General features: G+C 42.2%; 1 protein-coding gene across 1 annotated transcript; it reads left to right on the top strand.

Moving 5' to 3' along the window:
• Positions 1 to 1,842: 1,842 nt before the first annotated feature.
• rwdd1 (RWD domain containing 1) lies at positions 1,843 to 24,525 on the top strand. Its single transcript, XM_084336327.1, has 7 exons — positions 1,843 to 2,017; positions 2,687 to 2,752; positions 9,080 to 9,210; positions 13,756 to 13,899; positions 17,979 to 18,111; positions 18,865 to 18,927; positions 23,158 to 24,525. Exons 1-7 carry the CDS (start codon positions 1,945 to 1,947, stop codon positions 23,268 to 23,270), a joined length of 723 nt encoding a protein of 240 aa, XP_084192453.1. The 5' UTR covers positions 1,843 to 1,944; the 3' UTR covers positions 23,271 to 24,525.
• Positions 24,526 to 25,624: the final 1,099 nt, after the last annotated feature.

Below are 25,624 nucleotides of genomic sequence, written 5' to 3'. Positions count from 1 at the left end.
GCCTTATCCCTGTCACGGGTCATAGTACCAAGCTAGCTAGCTAACGTTAACGTTACCCCGCTAAATGCTATAGCATTATGTCTACTGTCGTGAACCATTTTAAATCGGGGCATGTAGAGGAGTTTCAGGAACGAGTAAAATGTGCAGGTCCTCTTCTCAGACCTGTGGGGCAAACACTGCACACGCATCATGCCGGTTAGCAAGCTAGCTAGCTACACGTCACGGCGTGTTGATGCGATAGTAGCCCCTTTCGTGACTGTGAGCTAACTAACGTTAACGTTACAAGATCAAAAACCTTATAACTACTACTACTGTCGTGTCCATAAGTTCCCTGGCAGAATACTTAGTTTGTGAGGATAAACATATACAAAGAGGAGAGAACCATTTTAAATCGGGGCATGTTAGAGTTTCGGGAATGCTGGCTAGCAAGCTATCTAGCTACTAACGTCATGTAAAAAACAATATTAACGTTATAAACTATACACAATATGTACAACGAAACAATGATTTACATTAGTATTTACAGTGATTTAATATGCAGCATACGCATATTATTATGCACCCACCCAACCCCACCCCACCCACCCAACCTCCCCCAATGTACAGTTTCTACGTCAAATGTATCCAAGCTCCGGGAGGGTCATCAAAGAGAAGCCGCCTATTTTCAATCCTTGCCCCACAATGGTGGAATGAACTACCCACCCCAGTTAGGACAGCCGAAACACGTCCAATCTTTCGCCGTTGACTAAAGACGCACTTCTTCAACCATTATCTGAATTAAAAAAAAAGAAAGAAAAAAGAAAAGAAAAAAAAATTATCTAACCCTAACTAACCATACTGTCATGCACTTGTCCTAATAAACTAACCTACACTGTAGCACTCAACACTTAGATGAACATTGTTGCTCAGCTGATAGAGTTGTGCCCTTCCTGATGGCTTGTCGTACAGAACTTGTAAGTCGCTTTGGATAAAAGCGTCAGCTAAATGACTAAATGTAAATGTAATGTAAATGTATATACACTTTTTTTCTGGACACTTTTTGTATCACAAACAGTACTGTATTTGCAAATCTGATATGTCATAAATGTATAGATGTAGCAGTACTGTCTATCTGTATGTCATGTATGTCATATATGTTATGATGAATTGAAAACAACAATGTAACAACAATGTAAACAAGACGAAAGTCTTTCTCTGGTCTGCATCCCTTAACAATTGTATGTATTGAGCTGTACTGTACTGTACCCATTCTGCAATCTGTTAATAAACTTTTCAATCAATCAATCAATCAATCAATCAATCAATCAAGCGAAATAACGTTATACGATTTAAAATATAAATACAAATATGGTAACGTGATTGTTGCTTTTAAAAATAGTGGTTGGCTTTAGAGATGAATGGTTATGACCACCAGAGAGATACTAGCCACAGATTCAGGGTCAGTTATTTTCCCATTGTACGAATTGTTAAGCTTATGGAATGTAAGGGAAATCTGATCCTAGGTCTGTGACTAAAGCCATGCGTCTACGCTGTGGTGACGTCAGTCAGCAGCGCCAAATAGCAGTGTAGTTTCCCAGCGAACTAAAACATAAACGTTGTTATTTTGCTACCTTTACGAATATTTTCATGTTGAGCTATAGATTGTGGATGAATACGCACAGAAAGGTACACCATGCCAACGTTAATGCTTTATTTCTCTAAAACGAGCCGATTTATAAATGGTCAATGAGGAAATACATGGAGTGGAACAGAGGGTGGAACAGGAAAAAACGAAGATGACGTAACCACTACACCTCCCTATTCAATATTCCCTTTCCAGACCTAAAAAGCAGACCATCGATACAGTCGCTCCCCGTCGGGCCAGATCTGAGCACGCTACTCTTCCAGCAGGCGCTGTGTCGGGGATGAGTTTGTTAATTCATAGATAACTGGAGCTCGAAGAAAATGACAGATTACGCAGAAGAGCAGCGGAACGAGCTGGAGGCGATAGAATCCATCTATCCAGACTCTTTCACAGGTCTGAACGTTCTGCCAGGTCATAAAGAAGTGAAAGCCGGCTAGCTGTCGAAGCTAACGTTAGCTGACTGGCTCTGCTAGCGTCACTTATAGATCATGTTTATTAAAACGGCTGTTATTAGCAAAGCCAACTCAACAGTCTTGACGCAGGAATTAGTTTGTTGGCATAAATTGGTAGCTTAGTTGGTGAGGTGTATATTTTTTAGTTTTAACCGTCTGTTTTATGCTCAATTCATATGTAGGCTACCCGTGTCAATGTCAGTGCAGCTCGTTAGCCAACCAGGAGTTCAGGGAGCTGTCAAGATACACATGGCGTTATTAGAGCTATAGACTAGTCAGTTAGTTCACATAATAATAATAATAATGCCACTACTAATAATAATACACGTTATTTGTATAGCACCTTTCATACAAGAATTGTAGCCCAAAGTGCTTCACAGCAGTAAAATAGGCATGAGCATAATATTTACAGAATAAGATCAATACATAAAGTGAAGACATAAAATGAGCATTTACAATATAATAATCACGTTTTGGCATCAAATAGACATCATCTAAGGACTCAATATAATAAATCACCACAGCCTTCTGAGAGTCTACAGACGTGTAGAATAGAATGTGAAGTAAGTTCAACTTCTGGGTTAACATAAATGTATGTGTTGTTCTACAGTGCTCTCTGAGGATCCCACCAGCTTCACCATCACTGTCACATCAGATCAAGGGGAAAACGATGAAAGTAAGTACAGTTATTATTATGTAGCCTGGTCACATCTAATTATCCATTTGAGCCAGTGGGGGTTTAGGAAACAAATCCATATTGGAGCATTTAATGCAGTGTTCCTTCAGGGAGACATTAGGCTTACTAGGCTTTGATTTATTGATTGATTGAAAACTTTATTAACAGATTGCAGAACTTTCGTCTTGTTTACACCAGGGTCCCCCATTTTCAATTCATCAGGACATATACGACATACATGACATACACATAGACAGTACTGCTACATCTATACATTTATGACATACCAGATTTGCAAATACAGTACTGTTTGTGATACAAAAATAGTCCAGAAAAGGGAGTATATACATTTGACGTAAAAACTGTACATTGGAGGAGGTTGGGTGGGGGGGGGGGGTTGGGTAGGAGGGGTTGGGGGGGGGAACACTGTACAACTGTGCAAGCAAAACTGTACATTGGAATATTGACAACCGTACTAGGTAATTTACTGTACATTGGAGGGGGTTGGGGGGGGGAACACTGTACAGTCTCCCGTAGGTGTTCTTTGAGAGTGGTTTTGAAAGTGGGTAGTGATTCACATTCCTTTACAGCTTTGGGTAGGGCGTTCCACATTGATGTGGCATAATTGCGAAACGTGTTTAGTCCCTTGTTTGAGCCGAATCTGGGTTTAACATGATTTGTGGAGTTCCCTCTGGTGTTGTGATTGTGGTATTCACTGACCTTTGGGAAGTATTTTGACATGTACATGGGTACCTTGGTCGTGTAGTGTATCTTGTAGACCAGGCCCATTGCAAGTTGCTGTACTCTGTCGTCTACTCTAAGCCATCCTAGGTTGTCAAAGTGGGCAGGGGTGAGGTGGGTTCTAGGAGTAAGGTCAAGCAGTAGTCTGACCAGTTTGTTTTGAGATGTTTGTAATTTTGTTTTTAGCGCCTTTGAGGTGCTTTGGTACCATGAGGTGCAAGCATAGTCGTAGTACCCTTGAATGAGTGCTCCTGCCAGAGTCTTCAGGGTATTCTTGTTTACCAGTGAGGAGATCCGGTACAAGAATCGAGTTTGTTGGTTGACTTTTTTTATTACATTGGATGCCATTTTGTCACAGGAAAGATTTGCCTCTAGGATGGAACCCAGGTAGGTAATATCTTCTTTCCTTGTGACAATATTGTCACCCACTGTAACTGAGAAGCCGTCGGTCTTGCTGAGTTTGTTATTTGAACCGAAGAGAATGGACTCTGTTTTGCCCATGTGTAATGATAGTTTGTTATCAGCGAGCCATATGCAGATTTTGCCTAGTTCTGAGCTGAGGGTTTTTTCAACCTGCAACTTGTTCTTGTCAGAGACCAGCAGGGCTGAGTCGTCCGCAAACAGGAACAAGTTGCAGTCACAAGCTGACGACATGTCATTTGCATAAATTAGGAACAGTAGCGGACCTAGTATGCTTCCTTGTGGAACACCACAGCTTACTGTGAGGGGGGGGGGGGATAGGGTACCGTTTACCTTCACCATCTGCTCTCACCTCCAGGTAGGATTGCATCCAACTCACTGATAGACTATCAAAACCAATTGCTTTTAGCTTGTCAATCAGAATGGTGTGATTGACAGTGTCGAAGGCCTTTTGTAGGTCTAGCATGACCATGCCGCAGTATTTGCCCGCGTCCACCTCTTGTTTGATGTGGTCGTTTAAATAGAGAAGGCATGTGTCAGTGGAGTGGGATGTTCTGAAGCCAGATTGGAATTCGTAGATTAGATTTTTTCTTCATCAATTACATCATCAATTACATCATTATCAATATCAGTTAGGATGATATTGTACAAGATATTTATTAGTAAAAAGTATTCAAATATAATAATTAAAATTAAATAAATAGTGCTTCCTGAGCAGCACTCACTGCCATCAACTTAAATACAACTAACCGTCAATTGGTTTTTACCGCTATGCCATAAGGGCTCAGTGCATGCTCGTTAGTAGATGGCACTTTAACTTCCTCTTTTTTTTGATCCACCTTTTTCTCCCATTTTCTATTTTTCTCCCATCCCCAATTTTTCGTATCATCCAATTCAACCCTCCCCTGTCTCGAACGCTGTTTCTTGCCTCCCACAAGCCGGCTGCAATGTGGACTAAGTCATACATAGCACGAGTCCCCTCCGATACTCGAGGTAACAGCAGTCGCATCTTTCCACTTGTGCGGCTCGATCTTTCAGCGTCAGGGGTCTGGGCTTTGGAGGGGCCCCGCCCCCGTCGCTTCCTGATTCTACTGCGCAGGCGCACCAACCGACCTGTAGGAGTCGCTGTCCACAACGCCCGATCCCCACCCATCAGTTTCCCTCCCCCTAATACTGCCAATGTGTATTAGTGCGGACGACCAGCTAAACTGAAAGCAATGTGGAGCGCTGGGCTCGAACAGGGAGGCGAACCTGTTCGAGGCGAACCTGTTCGAGCCCAGTCTCCAGTATTTGTGGTGAGCGCCTTTCCCACTGCACCACGTAGCCGCCCTGCACTTTAACTTCCTCTTGAAGGTGGCCTTGGATTCTATTTCAGCTAAGTAGCTTGGCAATGAGTTCCATTCCATGATAGCTCTGTAAGTCACAGAAGATTTTAGTAGATTTGTTCTCGGTTCTCGGCTTTACTAGACTTCAGGCTCAGGGAGATATAAGCTTTACTAGACTTCAGGCTCAGGAAGATGTAAGCTTTACTAGGCTTCAGGCTCAGGGAGATATAAGCTTTACTAGGCTTCAGGCTCAGGAAGATGTAAGCTTTACTAGACTTCAGGCTCAGGAAGATGTAAGCTTTACTAGGCTTCAGGCTCAGGAAGATGTAAGCTTTACTAGACTTCAGGCTCAGGAAGATGTAAGCTTTACTAGACTTCAGGCTCAGGGAGATATAAGCTTTACTAGGCTTCAGGCTCAGGAAGATATAAGCTTTACTAGGCTTCAGGCTCAGGAAGATGTAAGCTTTACTAGACTTCAGGCTCAGGAAGATGTAAGCTTTACTAGGCTTCAGGCTCAGGAAGATGTAAGCTTTACTAGGCTTCAGGCTCAGGAAGATGTAAGCTTTACTAGGCTTCAGGCTCAGGAAGATATAAGCTTTACTAGACTTCAGGCTCAGGGGGATATAAGCTTTACTAGACTTCAGGCTCAGGAAGATATAAGCTTTACTAGACTTCAGGCTCAGGGAGATATAAGCTTTACTAGACTTCAGGCTCAAGGAGATAATTATAAGCTTTACTAGGCTTCAGGCTCAGGAAGATATAAGCTTTACTAGGCTTCAGGCTCAGGGAGATATAAGCTTTACTAGGCTTCAGGCTCAGGAAGTTGTAAGCTTTACTACTGTAGGCTTCTGGCTCAGGGAGATATAAGAATGGAATAGAAATACTTTATTTATCCAGAAGGAAATTCAGCACTACAGATCGCTAACAGTAAACATTTAGGTAGTCAGAAACAAAAGTCACGTATAAGAATAGAGAATAAATAATAAAATACGGTCTCGGATATACATTCTGTACATTCTAAAATATAAAAAATATAGGCAAAAATATACAGATATATACAGTAAGTGTACACTACAGTACTAAGTGTAAAGAAAAAAGTCCATGAAGATTATGCTGGATAGTACTGTCACCCTGTGCTCAGTGAGGCACAGTGATGCGTTATAAAGTCTGATGGCTGTCGGAATGAAGGACTTCCTATGTCGTTCAGTGTTGCATCTTGGGAGTCTTAGTCTAACACTGAACGTGCTCCTTCTATCAGCCAAGTCTGTGTGTAGTGGGTGGGAGGGGTTGTCCATGATGGTGTTGAGCTTAGCAAGGCACCTCCTCTCCGCCACCAACGCTAGAGAGTCCAGTTCCACCCCTAACATGTTACTGGCCTTCCTGACCAGCTTTTCCAGCCTGTTTGCATCCCCCGCTCTCAGTCCGCCGCCCCAGCAGGTCACAGCGTACAAGAAGGTGCCCACCACCACAGACTCGTAGAACACCCTCAACATCCTTGTGCAGACGTTGAAGGATCTCAGCCTTCTGAGGACATAGAGTCGGCTCTGGCCCTTCTTGTAGAGTGCCTCTGCGTGTTTTGACCCTAGCTTTACTAGACTTCAGGCTCAGGACGATATACATTTTACTAGGCTTCAGGCTCAGGAAGATATAATCTTTACTAGGTTTCAGGCTCAGAGATATACATTTTACTAGACTTCAGACTCGGAGAGATATACATTTGAATAGGCTTCAGACTCGGAGAGATATACATTTTACTAGGCTTCAGGCTCAGGAATAGGAAGGGACAGGAGGGAGAGTACAGGGACCAGGTGCGAGCCTTCAGTGACTGGAGCGAACGGAACGGCCTTCTCCTGAACGCAACAAAGACCAAGGAGATGATACTGGACTTCCGCAGGTCGAAAACCACCTCTGCAACCAGTCAGCATATACAGGGAAACAACATTGCGACGGTGCAGACATACAAATATTTAGGTGTGCACCTTGACGATAAGCTGGCCTGGGCTGCAAACGTAGAAGCGCTCTACAAGAAAGGACATAGCCGGCTGTTCTTCTTTAGGAGGCTCAGGTCTTTTAATGTGTGTGGGGAAATGTTGTTCATGTTCTATCAGGCAGTGGTGGCAAGTGTGCTCTATGCCGCTGTCTGCTGGGGTGGTAATACCACGGCCAGGGATACCAGGCGGCTGGATAAGCTGGTGAAAAAGGCTGGCTCAGTGGTGGGGAGGAGACTGGACCCACTGGGGACCGTGGTGGAGAGCCGCACGCAGAGCAAGCTGCTGGCCATTATGGACAATACCAACCACTAGAGCTGCCGCGGTATTGATGTTTTCCTTACCGCACAGATTTGCAAAATATTTCCTACCGCCGCGGTTATTACCGCACGCACACAAAAAATTAAAAAAAAAAAGTTTGAATGCATTTTTTTTTAGTAGTAGTCTACTCTTTATAGCATATAGCCTGCCTCTAGTCTAAATGTCTATCTTTAGAGGATGACTTTGCAGCATGAATATTGTTTGGGATTCGGCAAGCACGCATTAGTTATTGAAAGTGAAACACGGATTCGAAGTTTCCCCTCTGGTCGTGCGCAGTTCACTCGGTGTCGCGGGCAGGGGTGGTTACCCCTAACCCCCCTGACCCTTTCTTATTATTATTACTATAAAGTTACTACTTTATAATAAAGGCATTCGTTTTGTGGCATTAACATTATATAGTTATACGTTCAATAACACCAGCGTATTTACCGGACCATAGCAACGCAAGCAATACTCTATTCATATCTCAGTTCCTTTCTTTGCTCAGAGCGTGCTGAGTTGTCCCATTCTGCGGTCTGTTAATAAAGTTTTCAATCAGACAAGTGTATAGAACGAAGGGCTTTTATTATAACATTCGTTGCAGACAGTAAAATCATTATGTCTCGTTTAGTACTCCTGAAGAGCGATGGTAGTCCATTCCGGCGGAGAGTTAAAGCTAACGTTATTAGCCGTGTTGTGATGAGCTGACATTCAGGACGTAAAAAACGTGTGACGCGTCTCTCTTCTGACCAATCAGTGGTCTGCAATGTTTCACGTGACTTTTCTGGTACCCAATAGGGTCGCTTGGAATCTCGATAGAGGAGTAGGGTATATCTGCAGAGCCGCAAGCCCAACGAGAGGAGGGTAATCTATTATTATTATTATAAAAAACAGCGGTGACGCGGTATTCAGCCTACTCTGCGGTGGCCGTGATGTAACAGCGATACCGCGGTAATGCGGTAATCGCAGCAGCTCTACCAACCACCCTCTCCACCACACCCTGGTGGGGCAGAGCAGCAGTCGCAGCGGACGGCTAATCTCCCTGCACTCACGGACTGAGCGGCATAGGAGGTCCTTTGTCCCCACTGCCATCAGACTGTACAACAGCGTAATATAGTGCGGGGGACCTTGACCTCTGACACACACACCTGTTTTTACACCTGTTTTTATACACAGTTTTTCATACACCTGTTTTTTACACACTTGTTTTATACACCTGCTTTTATCTCATCACGCTCTTATTGATATTGATAGATATGATTTAATTGAATTTTATCATGTGCTTATTTTTAATTCATGATGCAGACATAACGTGAAACGACTGAATGAGAACTGTCGATGTCTGTATACTGTGTGAGCTGCGAGATACCCTGAATTTCCCCAAGGGGTTTAATAAAGTATCTATCTATCTATCTATACATTTTACTAGGCTTCAGGCTCAGGAAGATATACATTTTACTAGGCTTCAGGCTCGGGGAGATATACATTTTATTAGGCTTCAGGCAGGGTTACATAAGTGCAAGTTCAAAGCCTCTACTGTTCCCTCTGTCCAGTGGTGGAGGCGACCCTGAAGTTCACCTACGTGGAGAAGTACCCAGACGAGCCTCCACAGTGGGAGATCTTCGCCCAGGAGAACCTGGAAGACACTGACGCGGAGGAAGTCCTGGCGTTACTGCAGCAGCAGGTCTGTCCAGTCTGGATGTGTCCAGTCTCAGTCATAGTCCAGACGTAGATATGGTGTTTTGGATTTAGGGACAGACGCTAGTCACAGTCACTGTTGTTGATTTTGCTCACCTGTGCAGCTAATTCAGATCCTTCATTGTGGTGTCCACAGGAGTTGCACCGTGGACACTCAAACTTGCTGTGAAATTACTAGGGATGCACCAATATAAAAAAAATTGGCCGTTGCCAATAACCTATATTAACATTTCTATTATGGCCGATAACCAATATTACTGATGTTGATATGACCTTTTATAAATAAAACACATTTCTAACAGAGATGGATCATACAGCGACTATGTGCGAGAATTGCGCACCGTGAGTATCAATACAGTCCGTATTAATTAATGTTGCGTTTTCAAATGTATCCAAGAGTAAAGACCCTAACCTTATCAAAACAACAGTACGTTTGTTTACCAATGATTTTAAGTTTTATTAGCTAAATATGAGCTTATAAAAATCTCTGCATTGCATCGGAAACTGGATGATTTAGACGCGAGGAAATTACGCCGTCATGAAATCGTTGTAGTCTTAACACATTGGACGCCAACAATATCATAATTCGTTATTGCCCGCCATGCGTTGAACGCCAACAACGTGTTGGGATCACTATTTCATTTTTTCGCCATGGCATTCATAATTCATCCAGCCTCCCTGCGGGACTGCAGCTGCACCCTGTCTGATATTGCAATGCCTCAATACCGCCGCCTGGTGGATGATCGGGCGAGTTACACTCCACGCCAAACCGGAAGTGAATGAATGAATGAATGAAAACTTTATTTAACAGATTGCAGAATGGGTACAATACAGTACGGCTCAATACACACACTTGTTAAGGGGATGCAGACCTGAGAAAGACGTTTGTCTTGTTTACATCAGGGTCCCCCATTTTCAATTCATATAGACATTTATGACATACACAACATACATGACATTTATGGCATAGGGACATATAGGTATTTAGTACTGATACATTTGTGACATAAACGGTATTCAAATATACAGTACTGTTACCCCTAGATCCTGACAGAGTATATACATATGATGGGGAGGGGACTGTACATTAGGAGGGGGTGGGTGGGTGGGAGAGAAATATCCATACGGTGGGGAGGGAATATATACATGCGGTGGGGAGGAGACTGTCTATTAGGAGGTGGTGGGGGTTTTGGGCATTTACGGTGGCCAGTTTCGAATTGCAGCCTCCCGTAGGTGCTCTTTAAGAGCGGTTTTGAATGTGGGTAGGGATTCACATTCCTTTACAGCTTTGGGTAGGGCGTTCCACATTGATGTGTCATAATTGCAAAACGTGTTTAGTCCCTTGTTTGAGCCGAATCTGGGTTTAACATGATTTGTTGAGCTTCCTCTGGTGTAGTGGTTGTGGTATTCACTGACCTTTGGGAAGTATTTTGACATGTACATGGGTACCTTAGTCATATAGTGTATCTTGTAGACCAGGCCCATTGCAAGTTGCTGTACTCTGTCGTCTACTCTAAGCCATCCTAGGTTGTCAAAGTGGGCAGGGGAGAGGTGGGTTCTGGGGGTAAGGTCAAGTAGTAGTCTGACCAGTTTGTTTTGTGATGTTTGTAATCTTGTTTTAAGCGCCTTTGAGGTGCTTTGGTACCATGAGGTGCACGCATAGTCGTAGTACCCTTGAATGAGTGCTCCTGCCAGAGTCTTCAGGGTATTCTTGTTTACCAGAGAGGATATCCGGTACAAGAATCTAGTTCGTTGGTTGACTTTTTTTATTACATTGGATGCCATTTTGTCACAGGAAAGATTTTCCTCTAGGATGGAACCCAGGTAGGTAATTTCGTCTTTCCTTGTGACAATATTGTCACCCACTGTAACTGAGAAGCCGTCGGTCTTGCTGAGTTTGTTATTTGAACCGAAGAGAATGGACTCTGTTTTGCCCATGTGTAATGATAGTTTGTTATCAGCGAGCCATATGCAGATTTTGCCTAGTTCCGAGCTGAGGGTTTTTTCAACCTGCAACTTGTTCTTGTCAGAGACCAGCTGGGCTGAGTCGTCCGCAAACAGGAACAAGTTGCAGTCACAGGCTGACGACATGTCATTTGCATAAATTAGGAAGAGTAGTGGTCCTAGTATGCTTCCTTGTGGAACACCACAGCTTACTGTGAGGGGGGGGGATAGAGTACCGTTTACCTCTACCATCTGTTCTCTCCCCTCCAGGTAGGATTGCATCCAGCTCACTATCAAAACCAATTGCTTTTAGCTTGTCAATCAGAATGGAGTGATTGACAGTGTCGAAGGCCTTTTGTAGGTCCAGCATGACCATGCCGCTGTATTTGCCCGCGTCCACCTCTTGTTTGATGTGGTCGTTCAAATAGAGGAGGCATGTGTCAGTGGAGTGGGACGTTCTGAAGCCAGATTGGAATTCGTAGATTAGATTTCTTTCCGCCAGGTACTTTTCGACCTGTTCGTAGACTATTTTCTCCATGACTTTCGAGATGGAGGTAAGAATATAAGCAGGGCGGTAGTTGCCTGGGTCTAATTTGCTGCCCTTTTTGTGCAGAGGGGTCACTCTCGCAATTTTGAAGTGGCGCTGGTGCATCGAGGAAATCCCTCCGGCAGTAATATCTTGTTCCGTGGGTCCAGACAAACACTCGAGTGCATGGGATCGCTTTCGAAACGCAATAATCTATATGATTTCGGTGTTTATTGCGTCATACAAACGGGAAATGGATCTAGCAGATCGATGTCAAATAATTGGAATATTTTTCCTCCAGTCTCATCGGCGAACGGTTAGAGGAATCTAACGTTATTTTCAGCTTGATTGTCCATTTCTTTGTTTGCAATCCATCTGATCAATGTATCAACCCATACTAAATAAAGCCGTTACTGATGATCAAGGAATTATAAACGACCCCCCCCCCCCCTTTCCTTCACGCATAATGTATACCGATCATATACATTTGAATTTTATAATATAGCATGTATAGGAAAGAAACGCCAATCGATAATCTATCATATGCTTCAGGGCCTATAACTTGCGTTTTTGGAATTACAGCAGAAAAGCTTAAAAACATACTTATATTCTCGACGGTATTAACACAACAATGTATGAATGAAAAAATATAACGTTCCCACATCCGGAACGATAGATACCCGATGTTGAATGGGCCATAGTAATGTCAATATAGCTATAATATTTAAAAAGTTATAGCCCTGCAAAGAAGGTAAACATCTCCATAGGCTCACAGCGGTGGCAGACTGGACCCAATGATGGGTACAATGCACGGCGCCCAATGTGTTAAGAAAGAGGAAACCCAGGGCTTTCGATGGACGTCAACATTTCATAAAACTACACTACCCAGCTCACACCAGCCGCTGTTAAAGCTGCAAAGCTGCCGGCTGACATGAAAAAAGAAAAAAACCCATTGATGTTACTTTTGTGACTATATTTTACGGGTCAAAAAAAATAACTGAACGTTATTGCCATAAAATACAACGTATATTGTTTCTTTACCTTTCTGTGAACATCTAGAAAAAAAAAACTGAAAAATGACGGCACTATGGACATTATACAAAAGTAATGCAGTCGATTTCATTCACGGACTTTGCTGCCCTGTAACGGGCGCCTGGTGATACTAAATTCAGATTTAACTCTGCCCGATCCATAGATGTATGACTCAGCCATAATAAGGTAATTTATAGGCCTGATATTCTATATTCATATTTCAAATAGCATGTGTCCGGATGGCAAAAGTCAGTATTGTATCTACAAAAAACCCTGTAAATCATCTGCCCTTTATTAATTTTTTTTAGATTTTTAGTACACTTGATCTCAAGAAGGTGCTGAATGAGCTCAGTGGCAATCTCTCACATCTGGTCAATGTTAGCATGGTGTTATTCACAATCAAAGATGGATTATTTTTAGGGATGTCCAATATTATCGGCCTACCGATATTATCGGCCGATATTGGCATTAAAATGTGATATCGGAAATTATCGGTATCTGTTTTTTTTCATTTTCTTTTTACATTTATTTAACCTTTATTTACCCAGGCAAGCAAGTAAGAACAAATTCTGATTTTATTTATTGTCAAAAGTATGCATAATGTTGTGTTAATTCCACGACAAGAGATATGTAATGTTAATTACCTGAAATTATTCAGTTTTTTGGGGGGAGAAACCCTGCATATATCCGTATTGATTGATAATCGGTATCGGAAATAAGAGTTGGACAATATCGGTATATCGTACCGGTAAAAAAGCCAATATCAAACATCCCAATTATTATCATTTCTTTTAAATAATAATCATTTACATTCTCTTTTGGTTCATTACAATTACAATTACAATACTCCATAGTAACAGACACAATACACTGGGAACTAGGAGGGGAGGGGGGGCGCCACGTTGAAGGCTCTGTCCCCAAAAGTTTGTAGGCAAGGGCATGGAGGGATTTGTAGGTAAGGACGAGGATCTCATGAGATACGGGAATTGACCGTTGTTGTACAACAACATCTATGTGTTTTGGTTCTAGGCAGAAGAGAACCTGGGCATGGTTATGATCTTCACCCTGGTGACGGCGGTTCAGGAGAAACTGAATGAAACAGTCGACCTGATCAAACACAGACGAGAAGAAGAGAAGCAGAGGAAAGAGAGGGAGGCAGAGGAAGCTGAGAAGGTATGTGCAGAAAAACTAAATAAATAAATAAACATGTAGACTAATTCCACAGGATGATCCCATGTGCACAACACTGCACAGCCATGTCCAGCCCTGGTTTCCTTTTGGTGCAGGAGACTAATGAGAGAAATAGATTTAACTGTCTTCCTTTCCTCTGCAGTCTACTGTCCATTCTGTCCATTCCATGGAATTGTTATGAGTTTTACATTTCTTTACACAATGACTGTGCATATTTAGGGATGAGCCGAAATATGAATGCAGGAAAGCACAGTTAACACTTTGATTGCCAGGCAGCAGGGGGCACTGTGGGCCTTCAGTGCCAGTGTTCAATTTAATGGATAGAATGGCGTGTTTGCACTGCTAAAAACTATATTTTATATTATAGCTATGGATCTAATAACGCCGTCGATTGTCACTGAGTTGCTTCTGGTCAACATGCAAAAAACAGATTGTTTTTTCATCCGTACATTTCCGTTTGATACCGTTTCGGGCTACATCTGCTCCTCCCTCCCCATCAACCTGGACCCCCTGCAATTTGTATACCGCCCCAACAGGTCCACGGAGGACGCCATAGCCCATGTGCTGCACACAGCAGCATCACACCTGGACAAGAGGCAGGGGAACTATGTGAGAATGCTGTTCATTGACTACAGCTCAGCATTCAATACCATAGTCTCCTCCAAACTCATAGCCAAGCTCAGGGACCTGGGCTTGAACTATGACCTCTGCCAGTGGGTCTTGGACTTCCTGACGGGCAGACCCCAGGTGGTGAGAGCAGGCAACTGCACCTCCTCATCCATCACTCTCAACATAGGGGCCCCCCAGGGCTGTGTTCTGAGTCCCCTCCTCTACTCCCTGTACACACATGACTGTGTGGCACAGCGGAACAACAACACAATCATCAAATTGGCTGACGACACAGTAGTGGTGGGCCTGATCTCTGCAAACTACAAGAGGGCCTACCTGGAGGAGGTCAAGGTTCTAGCGGGATGGTGTCAAGAGAACAGCCTCTCCCTGAACGTCAGCAAAACAAAGGAGGAGATTGTGGACTTTAGGAGGTCAAGGGTCAGGGACTACAGCCCCCTCAGCATCGACGGGGCACCGGTTGAGAGAGTGAACAGTTTTAAGTACCTCGGAGTCCACATATCCAAGCAGGGACCGAAACTAGAGAGCGCCGCCCGCCATTTGCGGGCAGTTTTTACGTTTGGCGCCTCCCACTTAGAGGACTGACCGCCGTGTGGCGGCCAATCAAATGGTCATGTGAAAACCGAAAATCATGATCCAATTCTGAGCGGAGTTCTCACTCGCTGTCTGAGCGCATTGCTGCTCCTAAACCTCCCCTACCTGTTTCTGTATGCTGCATGTAAACACACAGTCACCGTGACTGATGTTAGTCTACTCTAGTCAGAGAGACCTCCGTGAGCTGATGTTAGCTACTGTTACAAAATGACCCAGTCAACGATTCACTTTTAGTTTAATACATGAGGCATTGTGTAACGTTATCCAGCTGGCTAGCTTCTGATAGCTCCCGACATAAACAACTGCAAGTGTCCAGTTACATCGCATGAGGGCTGCAGCGCTGCTGACTAGGGTCCAGGTGCAGGGTAGGAGAATCCTTTCATGCTGAATGTAAGAGTTTAGGGTCCAGCTGTAGCGCCGGAGAATCCTTGCTGGAGCTGGAGGCCACTAGAGTATACACACAGACAGTGGAGCTGTTTGCAGACAGCGAGGTGGCGATGTCTCGCAGATAATACAACTACAAGTATTATTATATAATATATATATTTTATCAAAAAAAAGTTGGCAGTTAAGAAATCTGCTTGGCGGGTAGATTCTTCCCATCTACCCGCCACTGGCCGGTGAGTCAAAAAGTTAATTTAGCTCCCTGTATCCAAGGACTTGACATGGACCACACACACACACACTCAGAAGAAGCTTCTATCCCCAGGCCATCAGGATGCTCAACGAACAATAACACTATGTAACAACCATCGAATGCACTCCCAGCACACACATCCACACGCACACACTCACTTTAAACAAACAACTCACTGCAGCACCCACTTTAACCACTTTAGAACACCTAAACACACTTTATATTTATTGGTAAAGAATTTGCACTACAACCCATACCTCATTACACCTTACTGTAAATTGTACCTAAATTGTACCTCATCCCATTTCTGCTTTGCACTGTATAGTATATTGTATGGTAACTCAGTTACTTCTACTCTGCATTGAGCATTGTATATATGTATATACTGAACACTTTTGTCTACGTACTTGACTTCTATTTTATACTTGCTATACTTATTTTATACTTATCTATTTTTGTCTAGCACAGTCTCTGGAGCGTAACAGAAAGAAGCATTTTGTATAAAAGTATTCTGTCCTTCTGTATGACAACTAATAAAGAAACTTGAAACTTGAACTTGAGTATAGTTTGGGTGATTCTTAGTAATCCCAGGAAAAGACGCGAAAATAGCCCTTTAGTGGAATCCAGTTATCACGTTGTCATTTTTCGCCTGATTATCGAATCTTCCTGAAATCAACGCTAGATTATTGGTATTATGTCTCCTCGTGCACCCATGAAATGGGGCTTGTAGCGGGGCGCTCGGGCGGGCGGGGTCAGTTGTCCAAGCCATCCCTACAAGCGCTTGCCACGCCCCAGCTCGGTAGAGAAAAGAAACTACATCATTTATAATGGAGTGCAATAGCGGCCGAAGGCGTTAGAGGGCGGTATTGACCGTCTGCCAGCTCAGACACATTCATAACAGCATGCACAAGGTGCCCCGATGAATTATGAATGGCAATAGCGAATAAAAGAAATACCGAAGCAAAAACGTAGATCTACGTTTCTGTGACGTGGCCGGCACTCAAGCACTGGGCCACAGAAACGTAGTTCTACGTTAACGGCACTGGAAGTGTTAACACTTTGATTGCCACGCAGTATGCCCATCCTTATGCCCAGTCTGCCAGTGCTGTAACCCTATGGAGATGTTTACCTTCTTTGCAGGGCTATAACTTTTTAAATATTATAGCTATATCGACATTACTATGGCCCATTCAACATCGGGTATCTATCGTTCCGGATGTGGGAACGTTATATTTTTTCATTCATACATTGTTGTGTTAATACCGTCGAGAATATAAGTATGTTTTTAAGGTTTTCTGCAGTAATTCCTAAAACGCGAGTTATAGGCCCTGACGCATATGATAGATTATCGATTGGCGTTTCTTTCCTATACACGCTATATATAAAAAATTCAAATGTATATGATCGGTATACATTATGCTTCATCATGCGTGAAGGAAAGGGGGGGGGGGTCGTTTAGAATTCCTTGATCGTCAGTAACGGCTTTATTTAGTATGGGTTGATATGTTGAGCAGATGGATTGCCGTGAAATGAATAAACAACCGGGCTGAAAATAACGTTATATTCCACTAAAGAGCTATTATCGCAGATTTCTCTGGAATTACTAGAAATCTCAAACTATACTTGTATTCAAAACGGTATAAAACGGAAATGTACCAATGAAAAAACAATCCGTTTTGTACATGTTGACTGCAAGCAAGTCATTGATAAGCGATGGGTTTATTAGACCCATAGCCATATATATTTTAAGCGTTCGCAAATTTCCCCGTCCTCTCACATTGACTAAAGCGCTGGCACGGAACGGCCTAATTTGGTCATATGGGCATAGCTCTCAATGTGTTAACAGCAGGCACATATTAGCAGCAGATTTATATTGGCAATAGACATACAGTATATTAGCAGCAGACTTATATTAGCAACACTTATATTAGCAACAGACGTACAGTATATTAGCAGCAGACGTACAGTATATTAGCAGCTGACACGGTATATTAGCAGCAGACGTACAGTATATTAGCAGCACACTTACATTAGCAGCAGATGTATAATAGTGGTAAGTAATGTACTGATACTGTGATGACAATGGTTTAATATTCCAAAGGGCCTTTCAATAGCCTTGCTCTCGGCCTTGCTCTCACCTGCCCCTTGTGTGTGTGTGTGTGTTGTGTGTGTTGTGTGTTGTGTGTGTGTGAATGAATGATAGGTGCTTTTCCAAGGCACAGTAGTCACGATTGAAAACTTCTTGGCGTGGAAAGCGAGGTTTGAGTTGGAGATGGCTGATATAAGGAGCAAACATCAGAAAGAAGAAGTTGAGGCAGGGAAAGGCAAACTGACAGGTAAACACTTTTACTAACACCCTGAATCAAACTGACTAAACACTTGTTACTAAACTGACTAAACGCTTGTTACTAAACTGACTAAACACTTGTTACTAAAACACCCTGAATCAAACTGACTAAACACTGTTTACTAAAACACTCTGAATCAAACTGACTAAACACTTGTTACTAAAACACCCTGAATCAAACTGACTAAACACGTTTTACTAAAACACCCTGAATCAAATGGACTAAAAACCTTTTACTAAAACACCCTGAATCAAACTGACTAAACACTTTATTAAAACACCCTGAATCAAACTGATTAAACACTTGTTACTAAAACACCCTGAATCAAACTGACTAAACACTTGTTACTAAACTGACTAAACACTTGTTACTAAAACACCCTGAATCAAACTGACTAAACACTTTATTAAAACACCCTGAATTAAACTGACTAAACACTTTATTAAAACACCCTGAATTAAACTGACTAAACACTTGTTACTAAAACACCCTGAATCAAACTGACTAAACACTTGTTACTAAAACACCCCGAGTCAAACTGACTAAAGACTCGTTACTAAAACACCCTGAATTAAACTGACTAAATATGTTTTATTAAAACACCCAGAATCAAACTGACTAAACCCTTTTTACTAAAACACCCTGAATCAAATTTAATCTGACTCCCATCTAAAAACAGGAACATGTGAAATTAACTTCTAAAATGTATTCATCTTTATTTATTGTTCTTCTTCTTACCAGGCAAAAAACTATTTGAAACAGACCACAACCTGGACACATCAGATATACAGTTCCTTGAAGATGGTAAGATCTGGTTTTGTTTTTGTTTTTGTTTTTGTTTGTTTGTTTGTGTGTGTGTGTGTGAGCCGTAGTGGGCGTGTCAACAGTGTCAGCTGAACTCGCACCAAGGCATAGGGAAATAGTCAGACATCCCAGAATAATTTCATAATACAAAGTTTCTGAATGGACGTTTGGATTAAACCAAGTTGTATGCAGTGATGAACGGTCTTTCCCCACGGAACACAAGTTACTTAATGTTACACAGGTCACGCTATGCATGCTTAGCTTGCTAACGTTAAGATAGCAGTGTAACTTAATGTTACATACGTCGCGCTATGCATGCTTAGCTTGCTAACATTAAGATAGCAGTGTAACTTAATATTACACAGGTCGTGCTATGCATGCTTTTTTCAAACGTTTCGTTCTCTCCGCTATGATGAGAGCAGAGCTGTCTATGTGCTTCAGAACAACTCAAGTTGTAGGCTACTAACTGACCCGTATGTGCGTGTGTGTAAGAGCACAGCACAGCCCCGCTGCTCGCGCAGAAAGAGAGAGAGACCAGAGATAGAGAAAGCGGCAAACAAGATTCGTTTGCAATGTTTTAAATTCCTCTGAAAAAAACTCCATAATTTCTCGAGTACCTACCGATAGCAGAACCGATAACGTTGGATCTTATCAATACTCTGTTTTTTTCTAATTTAGAACCGGTTCCCGTTTAGAACCGGGTTTCGGGGGGCATCCCTAGGTGAGATGAATACTGACAAATTCAACTCAAGTAATGTTACTGCAGAGAAAAGTAATTTGAGTAAAAGTACTGGTAGCATTACATAATGTTAATATATTGATACATATTCCATATATGGAAACATTAAAACATTAGTTGAATCGGGTTGAAATTGAAATAGGACACCTTTTATTGAAATTTACATCCACTTGAGTTTATTTTGATAATGAGTCAAACTTGAGAGTTCACACACTAAACATGTTCAGACAAGGACCCTCTCCTTTCTCTAGCCCAGGGAGGGGCAACTGGCGGGCCGCATGCGGCCCTCACCCACGCTCCATGCGGCCCCAGGCCAATATTTATATATATATATTTTTTGCATTCGACTAAGAGGTTGGCAGTCGACTATGGCTCCTTTCGATCGATTAGTCAACTATTCGACTAATAGGGGTCAGCCCTAGTGTGGACATATTCGACACTGTTGAAAGTGCCGTGCAGCAATATGGGGGGTTTGATAAACTGTCCACTGTTGTTACCGATGGAGCACCCGCAATGAAAGGAAAACACACAGGATTCGCCAGGCTTCTAAGGCAGAGTGGCGTTTAGGTAAGTTCGCTAACATAATTTCAATCTATTGTGGGTCACTAATAATCAGGGGTGCAGTGGTCATGCCACGCGGTACCACGCCGTCCCAGCACTTTTCTGAGCAGAAGTACGCGCACGGATGTGCATGCGCGCGCACACAAAAATGAAACGTTATTTCATCTGATGCAGATCGCATCCACAAACATTGAAGTTGACATTCCTTCTATTGTGCGCCAACAGGAGAGACCACAAGTGTCTCATTAAAGACAGAACCATTATTGACCCACTGTGGGGGGAGGGTGAATGTCATGCCAGTTTGAGGCACTCAGGAATGTTTTGTTTAGTAGCAGGATAAAAGTTTATACATTTAACAATCATTTATTATTGCACTTTTGATTTACTGTTGTAGTGAAATGCAGCAGGAATGCTGCTTTGTGTTTGTTGAGCAGTGGGCTTTAAGTTCATACATTTATTTGAATAGAAGCCTTAATTATAATTTGTAATTTTTGTATATATATTTGGGTTACACAGCAATACTTTCAAATTCAGCTGTATTTATAAATTCATAAAGTTGAAATGAAGCATTACTAAATGGAATAAAAACAAAGTTACAACAAATTATTATAATTTATATGCGTTATTTATCACATCTGTGACTATTATGGACTATTTGAGTGATGGGGTACTACTGGCGGGACTGCCGATAAACAATGCGGCCCCCCAGATTGAGTGTGGACATTTAGTGGCTCTCACCATATACAAAGTTGCCCACCCCTGCTCTAGCCTATAATCAGCAGATTGATCTTTTGCACCTTATTCAAGTTTTTCTAAAGGTGATCAGTGTGCTCCAGTAACGTCCTTTTTGATAAAAATAATAATGGTTTGATTCCTCTGGCAAAATAAACTTGTGTGTGTGAAAAGTAAAGGCTTTAAAGCCCAACTTGCAGGTTAAACCCTACTCTTCAATTATGGGTAGTTTACATCATTGGTATTTAATTTTATTATTTATTATTTTCCATTTGACGCCGGAAATGCCACTCAGAAAGGGTTAAAAAGGTCCATGCACGAATAACATGCACACACGAATAAAAAAAGCTTATCAGACGCTAGCACGGCCGTGACGTCACTCGCGGCAACATATGCCTTGCTCGTCCGGGTCATAGTACTACTGGGCTGGCTATATGGCTCCTGCTAACGTTAGCATTATGTCTACTGTCGTGAATCATTTTAAATCGGGCCATGCAAAAGAGTTTGGGGAACAAGTAAAATGTGCAGGTCCTCTTCTCAGACCTGTGGGGCAAAGGTCTGTTCAATCAATGCTCATTCTGCCGTTGACGCTGGACAGCGTCTTTTGATATCAATATTTCAAAAATCTGTGATCGAACCCCGGAGACATGAGATGTACTGGTGAGCCCCTATCAACTCTAACGGTTCAAGAGCGCCATCTGGTGGCCGATCGGCCTGATCGCCCAGGGAAGAAACGGGAAGTGGAAGCTGGTGCTCATTTCAATTTGGTCCGATCACTCGCTATAGGTCCCGGGACTCGATCTCGACACAATGGATAGCGATCCGTTGCCAATAACTCGATAAACATGATTTGGACGTATATACTATTATACAACCTGGAAATGGATCGGGTATTTCTACATCCCATAATAGAAAAAATTCTGTTCCACGCTCATCTCCCAACGGCGAGAGGAAGCTACGGTGAGTTTCAGCGTTATTTTTTAATGTCTTCTATACTAACTGCTCTAATGATCATATCACCCACACTAGATGAATGATATAACGTTGCCCACGGAATTATAAACGACCCCCCGCCCATCCGGTCAACATCAGATCATACGTAGTAACTTCTAGAAGTACGTGCAGTTGAAATTTTTTATCTCGCGCCGATTGCTATCAAACTGTATACAATCATCAATATAATGCATTTAGGGCTATAAATCACGTTCTGGAGAAAGCTGCAGAAAACGATAAAAACATACTTATACTTTAGACCGTATTTTAGTATGAATATGTGAATGAAAAAGTATAACGTTGCTACACCCTGAACAATAGATATAGGACTTTGAATGGGCCATGGTAATGTCAATTTAGCAATACAATTTAAAAAGTTATAGCCCTGCAAAGAAGGGGAACTTCTCCATGTTAAATAGGGCTGGCGAGGGATGGTAAATTATGAATTTAACCCCGGCGGTCAAAGTGTTAACAGTACTGTATATTTACATATCTTGTATGTCACAAATGTAACAGTACTGTATACTTGTATGTCATGTATGTCATAAATGTCATGTTATATATCTGTATATCTATGTTGTGTATGTCATAAATGTCCTTATGAATTGAAAATGGGGGACCCTGATGTAAACAAGGTCTGCATCCCCTTAACCCTTTCGCTGCTGCACTACCAAAACGGTTAACCCTTTCACGGCGACCGTCGGTTGTGTGATAGTAAAGGGTTAACCTTCTGTCGTGTGGCAGTGAAAGGGTTAACAATTGTGTGTATTGAGCCGTACTGTATTGTACCCATTCTGCAATCTGTTTTCAATCAATCAATGTAGAGGTATATCCCAAGCTTGTGTTATTAATTTAAGTGAGTTCATATGCCTCAACTCCCATATGGCCAGGCTTTATTTGAGCTCTTTGTTTAGTTTTGGGATGTATCAAATTTTCTATCAATTTAAAAAAAAATCAGTAAAAATTTTTATACAAGAATCCACTTCATATATGGGAGGCCTTAGAGACGAGGAAAATGTTCCGTTTTGTTCTACCTCTGGTAGGGGTATCTCAAAAACGAAAGCCCTTTTTGACGGTTTGTCACAAGGCTATTACATGTTGCATCCATAGTTTGTGTAGACACTAGACATGGAGAATAGACAGTTCATGTACAGTTCATGTTTTAAGTGATTCATAAAATTCTTGTCTCATTGCCTCTGCTCCAGGCGGGAACAGCGTTGAGGTGGACGAGTCTCTGTTCCAGGACATCGAAGACTTGGACCTGGATGAGGACGACCCGGACTTTGACCCTTTAGCGATGGGCAGCGATGAGGACTGAGGCAGGAATAAGAGCGAGGACTCTCGTCATTAAGACAAGACTAACCCCCTCGTCACCAGATGGAATATATCGCCATCTGACCAAGACCAACCAACCCCCATGTTTATTTTCTAGGGATAAAGACTCTTAAGTGATGGTTGGGTTGTGAGTCGAAAGGGTTTTACGCAGCCTTGATTATTCATTCATACCTTGGGAGCGATTAAATCAACAGATGTATGTTAAACTTGCGTCTGTTGCTGAATTGATGTAATGCATGACTTGAAACAACTCCCTGGCCTTAAGATTACAGTTGGAGAAAAACCATGGCTGTCCACCAGAGGGCAGCAGTGAGTTAACACTATCCTACCAGTGGTTCTCAACCTTTTTGGTTCACGACTCCTAAGAATAGAAGGATTCCTATTAGTGACCCTCCCTACATACTCAAGCATAGACAGAATGGTGAACTTGGACCCAAAATAATGTATTTTATTTTCCCTTTCAGGTTATTTAACTTTATTAATAACTTGAGGAGGACTTTAGACTTTAAATATTCCTTATTTTCTCAAGAAGAAAGCATCTGTGCCAAAGATGATAAACATGATGACCCCCTGAGGGCTCCAAACTCCCCAAGTTGAGAACCGCTGTCTTCTACTGCAGTCAGGGTGGGAAACTACCACCAGTCCAAATACTGATCCATTTAATCTGGCAGGTTAGTTTGGCTACTCCACCAGACACGTTGACAAGTAAACTACCAGATTTAGTCTGTGGCAGGTTAGATTGCCTACTCCACCAGACACATTGACAGGTAAACTACCAGATTTAGTCTGTGGCAGGTTAGTTTGGCTACTCCACCAGACACATTGACAGGTAAACTACCAGATTTAGTCTGTGGCAGGTTAGTTTGGCTACTCCACCAGACACATTGACAGGTAAACTACCAGATTTAGTCTGTGGCAGGTTAGTTTGGCTATTCCACCAGACATGTTGACAGGTAAACAACCAGATTCTCTTCTATTCTAAAGTTCGGCCACTGTCAGTGTGTGTAAATGTTAGTTTTCTGTTCCGACTGGTATTGACAGTATTTTGTAACCTGGAATAATTTTTTTCCTTCTAATTTTATGTCTAATCTGATAACCCTAGATGCTTCCCTTCCTCTTCATGGCAGTTAAATATCCTTAAACTGGCTCACTACAAGACACGCTACTGTATGTGCCTAGTCTTTGTAGACGCATCCTTGACAAGTTTCACTTCCTGTACAATAATAAAGATCCTTCTTATCCCGTTGTAACAATCAGTTCTGTTTCCATGGAGATGTAAAAGCAGAACGCATTCAGATCAGGGTTTCTACACAACAGGGATTTGGTCACCGATGCGGAAATGAACAACCACCAGCGCGTAGACTGGGATCAGTTTCATTCACTTAAAGGTGCTATAGATACAATTTGTATGTAGAGTAGGGGTGTAACGGTACACCGAAGCCACGGTTCGGTACATACCTCGGTTTTGGGGTCACCGTGGTCACGGTACGGTACGAGTTCGGTACAACAGAAAAATAATTATTCATAATTTATATATTCATTTCAGTTTCACTTCTAGAGTAGATTTAACTTGACGTGAAGCAGAGAAAGAAGACTAGAGAAGAGATGCCATGTTACACAACAATGGCAGAGGATTTATCAATATTTTGGATTTAAACACCCAGCTCGACTGGAGAGGAGCTCAGAGGACCAATCCAGATCAGCAAAAGTATGTTAGCGTTTTTTTATTTTCTTTCTTTCTTGACAGCTGTGGGGGGAAATTATCGCGGAAGAACGTTGGTGTGTGTGTCTTTCCATTGGTTAACATTATTAGGCGAACAAGAAAACGATGAACATTTTCAGCCTATTGTAATGACAAACATCATTCATTCATGGTTTTGTTTCAGGGACACCTGTAGTAAGGGGGATGAGGGGAGAAACAGCCCAGTGCAGGCCTTTACAAGCTTCAACGTTTTATTCATCTAAATGTGGCAATACAAGCTTGATATTCAACGTTAAATGAATTACCTTCTGTGTTAAGACTGTTAGTAAGCCAGTGTAAAGTAAAGATATTGAGCATACATTTGTAAAACGTGCATCCCTAGTTTCACCTAGTGGTATGAGACGTATTGATCGTATGGCTGGATGTACCGAAACGTGACGTCTGTACCGTGTAGTCGCGGGACGAATACACGTACCATTGCACCCCCCCAATGTAGAGTAATCCTTCAAAAAAAGTACATCCACAGAGCTTTTAGATAGGTGCAGAATAAAAGTATTGTTTTCCCCCCAAAAAAACATTTATGATTCCAATGTTTTGCGGGTCCAAAATGAATGTTGTTTACATGTTGCAGGCAT

The sequence above is a fragment of the Notolepis coatsorum genome (genome assembly GCF_963971535.1).
Source record: "Notolepis coatsorum genome assembly, chromosome: 19".
Classification (NCBI taxonomy): domain Eukaryota; kingdom Metazoa; phylum Chordata; class Actinopteri; order Aulopiformes; family Paralepididae; genus Notolepis; species Notolepis coatsorum.
Note: the sequence above shows the minus strand (reverse complement) of the source record. Positions and strands in the feature narration are given on the sequence as shown.

Coding starts and splice junctions, on each gene's coding strand:
- rwdd1 (XM_084336327.1), top strand. CDS start 1,945: ATGACAGATTACGCAGAAGAGCAGCGGAACGAGCTGGAGGCGATAGAA. Junction 13,900..17,978: donor AGGCAGAGGAAGCTGAGAAG/GTATGTGCAGAA, acceptor AATGAATGATAG/GTGCTTTTCCAAGGCACAGT. Junction 18,928..23,157: donor TATACAGTTCCTTGAAGATG/GTAAGATCTGGT, acceptor CCTCTGCTCCAG/GCGGGAACAGCGTTGAGGTG.